Source organism: Larimichthys crocea, unplaced genomic scaffold, assembly GCF_000972845.2.
Source record: "Larimichthys crocea isolate SSNF unplaced genomic scaffold, L_crocea_2.0 scaffold97, whole genome shotgun sequence".
Taxonomy (NCBI): domain Eukaryota; kingdom Metazoa; phylum Chordata; class Actinopteri; family Sciaenidae; genus Larimichthys; species Larimichthys crocea.
The window spans coordinates 2,293,291-2,302,093 of record NW_020861315.1 but is presented as its reverse complement, the minus strand read 5'-3'; the positions used below and the strand labels follow the sequence as shown (position 1 = coordinate 2,302,093).

Here is an 8,803-nt window from a genome sequence, read left to right as displayed (position 1 = left end):
TATGCATGGATTTCGTTGAATTCATTCATTCATTAAATAAATGTGAAAACAAAAAGTATTGTCTAGTGATCATAGACTTATACTCAAAATGGATTGAAGTTATTCCAACCACACGAAATGATGCAATAACAGTAGCTAAAGCTTTAGCAACACATATCGCACCAAGATTTGGATTTCCAGAAATCATATATAGTGATAATGGACCACATTTCAGAAATGATGTAATTGATAAACTGAGTGAACTGTTTTCCATTAAAATAAAATATCATTGTTCTTATCATCCACAATCAGCAGGACTACTGGAAAGAGCGAATGGTACAATCAAGGCTAAACTTAGGAAAGCCATGGACGAGACAGGAAAAGGATGGGTAACCTGTTTGCCAGCAGCAATGCTGAGTCTTCACATACAACCTAATAATACAGGACTGTCACCTTTTGAAATTTTGTATGGTAGACCTTATAGAGTACCTTTGATTAACTTCAAAGGAGATGACACAGAATGAACAGAAACAATTGTGGATTATATGAGAAAAATGTTGGAGAACAAAGAAACTGTGTCTATAGTTCACCCACAGAGCCGGTCCTCGACCAAGAGACACCTGTGAAGCCCGGAGATTGGCAGTACGCATAGCTGAGAGAACAACGTGGATACACCTGACACATTGCAAACGAGCACCAATACCTACAGATAAGTAATAAATAAAACAGCCCCTTACACCTTAGGTAGAAATTGCAGTTACTGTCTTAGTCACCTGTGGATGCTGTTGTATTCCATCTATGAGAGAATTATTACAAAGATTGATTACTACTGCACTAATGAAACAACAATTGTTCTATCAACCTGTCTCCGCAGTTGATGAGTTCGAGAGGCCTGAGATGACTAAAAGACAAGGTGTGGTTAGATTCGGGAATGATAATGAGTATGAAGAGTGTGTCCAGCTCAGCGAGTAGAAGAGTCAATCTACGCGCCCATGAGGAGAAACACCTGCCGAGAATGACACACTTGTTTAGTCTCTGATGTAATGTATGCTTAAGAGAAAGAGAATGATGGCAATTGTATATACATTTAAAGGTTTTTTTTTCTTTTCCTCGCTTTAGGGACAGCACCCGTAGGCAGGGGAAGGGTCCGATGAGTTGATCAGCCAGTTTATTTTTCTTTATTAGATTCATAAATGTACGTATACATTTGCTGTTATCAGAATTAATATTCCTTACATTTATAATTTTACCTTTTATAAGTAATTAAGCATACTGAGTGATTGTAACCGTTACTAACACAAAGTATTGGCCGCCGGGGCAGCGGGGCCGTGTGGAGAATTTTCCTGTCTAGAAAGTAACAGTATGAAACAATAAGAATGTTAAAGAACTGCCAGACAGGTTTTTCGCTCCCACATCATTCATGATTATTTGAATCAACTACTAACACTGATTAATTTTTATTCTTGTAATCATTATATTTTGTACCCTTTTTTTAAATAGTACAAACAGGGGGGAAATGTTATAAAAATTAGGATTGTACTGGGCTGCAGGTGTTTTAACTCTTAGAGGGAGTGTATGTGTGTTTTGTCTTTTTGTATTCCCCTTATCTAGCATGTATTTGTTAAAGCTGCCTGGGAAAGGAAATTTTAAAAATGTTCAAGGACATGAGAAACAGACTAAAGGAAGTGTCATTTTGGACAAGAAACATAATGTTCATTACTAAGGGGAAAACCAAAAAAGGAAATCGTTAGTGGGAAGATGTTCGAGACAGCCCATTTTGAATGCATTGTATAAAAACTACCTGACAGAGCTCCACAGGGAGCCCTTTTCTCTGTAACCCTCTTGCGTGTTGCACTGTTAAACGCTCCTTCTTGTACAAGAATATTAAATTGAACTTAAACTTTGATACTTTGAATCCAGTCCTCCTTATTCAAAGGTTCTTCTTAAAAAATTCTCATGACAACAGGCTTTCTTAGGGGTTTATCATAATTGATTAATTAATGCATTTTTAAAGAAACTAATCAGATTACTTAAAGAGGACGCTTGAATTTAAACTTTTAAATGTTGCATGTTGCAATGTTGGGATGTCTCAGGTCTTTAATGAAAACATTCATGGTCAACACTGGAGTCAAAAGTGTTTAATCACTGCAGATTTCAAACTCAATGAAACTGTTGTTTCAACAAGTCATTGTCCACATGTAATAATCAGATGGAATCATTTATTCTATCACGGTTAAATACAATTACCAAGAAATATAGCAAGTAAATGTTGGACATCCTACACATCTTCAGCTGTGGCCAGAACTATCTTGTTTGGGTCATAGTAGTTTTCATCTATGAGAGGAAGATTCTCCATTTCTCTCTGCTGGATCACACGCTCTGCCTCTCTTCGGGCCCACTGCCGCATTCTGAAGACAAAAACAAACAAAAAAGAGAAGAGGGGAGTGAGAACAGGCATACAAAATTTGAGTATTCAAGGTGGAAACTGGTGCCTTCCTCCAGTTTCTGTTCTTCATGGTGTTAAGCATGGGCTCATACAAAGAGTTTTTTATTTTGTCGTTTCGTTTCCATTATTTCAATTCTGGACAAGGGAAATTCTTCTTCAGTGATCAAGTATCACGAATTGTACATAAAAACAGAATGCAATGATTTGCACATCCTTTTTGACCATGAGATTCTACCTTCTTATCATGACATATTACACAAACATCCCCTCTTCATATAATCAGCAAAGGTATAGAGCCCATTAAGGTGCAACTTCTTCTATTATACTGATGTCTTCGTGATACTACTCATGGTTCTGCCATGAGGACGAATATTATCAGTATTACATCGTCTATCGGGTCAGATAGTAATACTTGTCTGTTGTCTGTTAAGACAATTGCTTTCATTATTGCTTACAGACTACATGTTGCTCCTTGAGGAATCATGCTGCATGCATGATGTGATTGGGAAGGAGGTGTTAGGTATGGACGTCAACAAAAAAGAAAAGGATGGTATGCAACATCTCTCTAGTGGTATGTGGAGGAATCTAAGTAAAAGATTCATTTAAAGACATTATATACTATGGAGTGACCTTAGCTTTATATCTCTTTGGAATCAAACTTAAAAGGATTGAATACATTATGTAATAAAACAGAGAAAATGATTAAAATGGAAATGTTAACCATAAAGCACTCTGACTGGACGCCTGTTCCAGACACAGGACCAGGATCTTAGTTCAAATCTGCAATCTAAGTTAATCAGATTCACAGGGTAAAAATTAGAAGGACTTGATGTGTCCCTATTTTTTATTTTATTTTTAAGTATAATGATATTAAAATAATAAATGTGGAAAAGATCCAAATGTAAGTAATGTAATGTAGTGGCCTCGTTTGCAATTTGTTGTATTAAGTTGATACCAGAAACATATCAATCCTAGAAGATTTATGATGGTGTCAGAGGAAAATGTATTCCCACCATATATCCACCAAACCCACATCCTCAATGCTCATGTATATTGCAGCTCTATCCTCAGGAATTAGCGGGTCACTAATATGCTCCTCGGGCAAGTGGATCGGGCAAGCAGCCTGCAGATTGTAGTCAAGGTGTGCAGCAAAAATCACACACTACATTCTATACAACCTCCACAGCTTGTACAAAGCTAGGACTCTGAAGAAGGCCCAGTCGGTCCTGGCTGATCCCAGCCACTCTCTGAACTCTGAGTTTGAAATGTTACAGTCATGGCATGTAATTATTGTTGATCTATTGCTTGTTTGTTCTTTATGTTTGTGCTGCTGCTGTTTGGAATAAAGATTCCTTGAACCTTGAACCTTGCTGGCTGCACCACACATTGTCAGGCATAATTAAGGTTACCTTGAACCTTACACTGAGAACTCACCCATGGTCTGGTAAATAGTGGATGAATGTTCCTCCAATGACAAGAGCCACTGAGATGCCAAAGAAGAAGCCCACCCTCATATTCCACACATCCACCTCAGGGTCACTGGAGAAGCCATGGTAATCTGGATTCTGACAAAACACAAAGGACAAATGTCATATGATATGTATGATACAGTACATTCCCTTCAGCTGGTGTCACTGACATGTTTTCAGTCTTGACTTTCTGTTAGTTAATGCTACCTTGGATCAAGTCAGTACAGCAACATTCATATTCAGTCACCAAAACACTCTCCCATTAGCTGACCGATGCATTCTGCTTTCTCCTGAGCGGAATAATAAATGATACATTAGTCACTTCTTTTCTCTTGATGCACCTAAAAATAGCCATTTGTTATCAGAGGTGAAACATAATTTGAACAAAAGATCATCTGTTTGTTGTCAAAAGTTGATTAACCTTGTCTTTGTCTTGTCTTTGAATGTGGCAGGATTGTTGAGCTGCACAAGACAGGTCCCTGACAACGCGCCATTGCTGCTGAGGTTGGACGCAGTAAAACAGTCACTTTAAATTTCTTAAAAGATCCTGAGGGTTATAGAAGGGTTATGGCAGGGGTGTCCAAACTACGGCCCGCGGGCCGCATTTTTAATTGGCCCGCAAGAATTTTTAAAAATAGAATAGAATATGCCCCGCACTTCAACTTTTGAGTGTATTGCACTTTTTAATTTTAACACCGGGGGGCGCTACTATTCGACTACTACTGTTGACCAAGGCAGTTGCTCCACCAAAAACGACAAAAGTAGACAAAGAAGAAATTTACCCCAAGATACTAAACATGGCAGAACCAAAGAAGCGAAAGGTAGAAAGTGAGTGCAGAAAATTTCAGACACGTTGGGAGAGTGAATATTTCTTCAAGAATTCAAGAGGAAGTGTGTCTGTTTGATCTGCACTGAAACTGGCAGTTATGAAAGAGTATAATGATGGTGAGTAAAAGATATATTCCACAGTACCCGTGTGTTAATAAGCATTTATGTGCAGGTACACATGCGACAAATATCAATAATGCACATCAAGTCTGTCACTAGCCTGTTTTTGCTCACCACTTGCGTAGGTGTGATGCTAAGCCTAAAAACTTAAATAACAAGCTTGAAATTTACCCGTCCCATTTTCCCCTTTATTGTTTTTTCTCTGTACTGTAAATCTTATGTCTAAGAAGAAATCTGAGGCTGCTGTTCTGAGAATGAGCTACCAAAGCTTTTTTATGAATAAATCAATAAAGATCCATTTATGGAAAGCTGTGATGAATGCAGTGTTGTCTTTAATTATATTCAACAATATAACATATTTGACCCCTTTTAATTGATTTTTCTAACTTTAATACACTAAAGTTAAGGCTATATACCTAATTTCTAGTAAGTGGCCCACCCCCTCCTATATGTTTATGTATGTGGCCCTCACTGAAAAAAGTTTGGAACAAAAAGTCAAGTGGCAGACCCAAAACAAATTTCACCTGCACTAATCTGGAGGATCTGACGGGCTGTCCGTGAAGACACAAGCCAATCCTTGACCCAAATTAAGGCCCTTACTGATGCTGACTCTAGGCCAATGACCATTAGACAGGATCTGAGACAGGAGGGCTTAAAGAAAAAAAAAATGTCTTCAAAGGCCACGTCTCATCCCACGCCGCAAACCTGCCTGTTGCACTTTAAGGGGAGCACCAAACACAGGACGTTGTCTGAGAAAAAAAAATGTAACCTGGATGGTTCCGATGGCTTCCGTTACATTACTGACATGACAAGGAGATCCCACTGGAGATGTTTTCCACATGGCAAAGCTTCAGTGTGTGCAGGGGCGTCAAAACGCGGCTGGCTGTGTGGAGATGACTGAAGGCCCTTGTCTGTGCAGTGATGATTGGGTCTTTCAGCAGGACAGCACTGCAGTCCACAACACCCGCCTGACAAAGGGACCACCCTGCATGTTCTCCTGATCCAAATCCCACTGAGAATGCTTCAAGTTCACAAAAAAAATGTCATGCCCAGACCGTGGACATGGAGCAACATTCTCAGCAGCCTCCTGGTGCCTAAATGAATACTGAGTACTACCTGAACCTTTTTTGGGCTATTGCCTTAAACTTTTGATCAGCTGATGAACAGCCTGTTTGAGTCATTAAACTAGCAGACTGTGTTTTGTTGTTTTTGCAGTTGCAAGCTTTACAACCAGCGTGAAATGCTAATATTTGTCATTTTCTCCCTGGTCTTCAGATTTTGTTCTGGAGTCTATATCTATATTGTGAAAATAATAACCAATTTTGAAGCTTTTCCTCGTGTTCACAGCTCTGAGTGTGCGAGACTCGTGTTACTTTTAATCCCAGCAGTGTAGTGTGCTCACAGCTCTGGTCCATGTTAGCAGTTGTCATTTGTTGGTAAACCCGCCCCTCACTCTTCTGCAGCCAATCAGGCGCCTAGCTGTATACACCCTCTAGCTCTGGCTAACATGCCCACCGTAGAGTCCTCTGCACATACATTACACACAGCAGTCAACATAGTGCCTTTAGAGCAGCTTTGGACTGGTTGGTTCGGTAACACTGGATGTAGAGCTGAGCTCGGTGATAAACGCATGAACAAGTGTCATGGAGACAAACTCACCTTGACGTACCGGCTGACCTCGCCGTGTCCAGTCTGCTCCGCTCCGGGGTGCAGCTCCGTCACAGCGGTCGAACCAGCGACACCGGTCGGTTTTGACTGGGAGACGAACCGTGCGGGTGGATTAGACAATAACCGAGGAAAAGTTCGACCGAACCGAGGGAGTCGGCTCAACATCTTGTCTGTTTGTGAAAGACAGTGTTGGCCCGGAACCGGAAACAAGATTTTTAACGTATCTTGGTGCATAGAGCGCTCATTACCGCCTCCAAGAGGTGGTGGAGGTTAATACACCACGTACTACACACTGCACTAGACACTGTACTACACTACACACTGTACTACACACTACACTACACACTACACTACACACTGTACTACACACTACACTGCACACTACACTACACACTGTACTTCACACTACACTACACACTGTACTACACACTGCACTAGACACTGTACTACACACTACACTACACACTGTACTACACACTACACTACACACTGTACTACACACTACACTACACACTGTACTACACACTGCACTGCACACTACACTACACACTGTACTACACACTACACACTGTACTACACACTGCACTGCACTACACACTACACTACACACTGTACTACACACTGTACTACACTTTACTACACTGTACTACACACGGTACTACACTGCACTACACACTGTACTTCACACTGTACTACACTGCACTACACACTGTACTACACACTGTACTACACTGCACTCGACACTGTGTTACACACTGTACTACACTGCACTACACACTACACTACACACTGTACTACACACTGTACTACACTGCACTACACTGTACTACACACTGTACTACACGCTGTACTACACACTACACTACACACTGTACTACACACTGTACTATACACTACACTACGCACTACACTACACACTGTACTACACACTACAGTACACACTATACTACACGCTACAGTACACACTGTACTACACACTACACTACACACTACATTTCACACTGTACTACACACTACACTACACACTACACTACACACTGTACTACACACTACACTACACGCTGTACTACACACTGTACTACACACTACACTACACACTGTACTACACACTACAGTACACACTGTACTACACACTGTACTACACTGTACTACTTTGTACTACACACTACACTACACACTGTACTACACTGTACTACACTGTACTAGACACTACACTACATACTGTACTACACACTACAGTACACACAGCACTAGACACTGTACTACACACTGTACTACACACTGTACTACACTGCACTAGACACTGTACTACACACTGTACTACACTGCACTACACACTACACTACACACTGTACTACACTGCACTACACTGTACTACACACTGTACTACACACTACACTACACACTGTACTACACTGGACTACACACTGGACTACACACTACACTACACACTGTACTACACACTGTACTACACTGCACTACACACTGTACTACACACTGTACTATACACTACACTACCCACTACACTACACACTGTGCTACACACTATAGTACACATTATACTACACACTGTACTACACACTGTACTACACACTACAGTACACACTGTACTACACACTACACTACACACTACATTTCACACTGTACTACACACTACACTACACGCTGTACTACACACTGTACTACACTGTACTACACACTACACTACACACTGTACTACACACTACAGTACACACTGTACTACACACTGTACTACACTGCCTACACACTGTACTACACACTGTACTACACACTGTACTACACTGTACTACACACTGTACTACACACTACACTACACACTGTACTACACTGTACTACTTTGTACTACACACTACACTACACACTGTACTACACTGTACTACACACTACACACTGTACTACACTGTACTACACACTACACTACACACTACACTACACACTGTACTACACACTACACACTGCACTACACACTGTACTACACACTGTACTACACATTACACTACACACTGTACTCCACACTGTACTACACTGTACTACACATTACACTACACACTGTACTACTCACTACAGTACACACTGTACTACACACTGTACTACACTGTACTACACACTACGCACTACACTACACACTGTACTACACTACACATTGTAACAGTAAGTTTACAGCGGATTCAGGCTGCAGAGCTTGAGGACTTGTTGTGTAGTCCAGGTGCCAGGTACACCGCAGCTGAGTAAGGTCTGTAAATGGTTTGTTGTATATGTGCCAACAAAGACT

General features: G+C 40.6%; 1 protein-coding gene across 1 annotated transcript; it reads right to left on the bottom strand.

Annotated features, from left to right (window-relative positions):
* Positions 1–2,102: 2,102 nt before the first annotated feature.
* On the bottom strand, positions 2,103–6,732 carry ndufb11 (NADH:ubiquinone oxidoreductase subunit B11). Its single transcript, XM_010752720.3, has 3 exons — positions 6,502–6,732; positions 3,860–3,990; positions 2,103–2,387 (listed from the first exon to the last, which is right to left on the bottom strand). Exons 1-3 carry the CDS (start codon positions 6,673–6,675, stop codon positions 2,258–2,260), a joined length of 435 nt encoding a protein of 144 aa, XP_010751022.1. The 5' UTR covers positions 6,676–6,732; the 3' UTR covers positions 2,103–2,257.
* Between the last annotated feature and the right edge of the window lie 2,071 nt (positions 6,733–8,803).

Excerpts from the sequence above, each read along its gene's own strand:
- ndufb11 (XM_010752720.3), bottom strand. The coding sequence starts at position 6,675 with ATGTTGAGCCGACTCCCTCGGTTCGGTCGAACTTTTCCTCGGTTATTG. Across the intron at positions 3,991-6,501 it reads AGGTCAGCCGGTACGTCAAG|AATCCAGATTACCATGGCTT; the intron begins GTGAGTTTGTCT and ends GTGTTTTGTCAG. Across the intron at positions 2,388-3,859 it reads CACTATTTACCAGACCATGG|AATGCGGCAGTGGGCCCGAA; the intron begins GTGAGTTCTCAG and ends TTTTGTCTTCAG.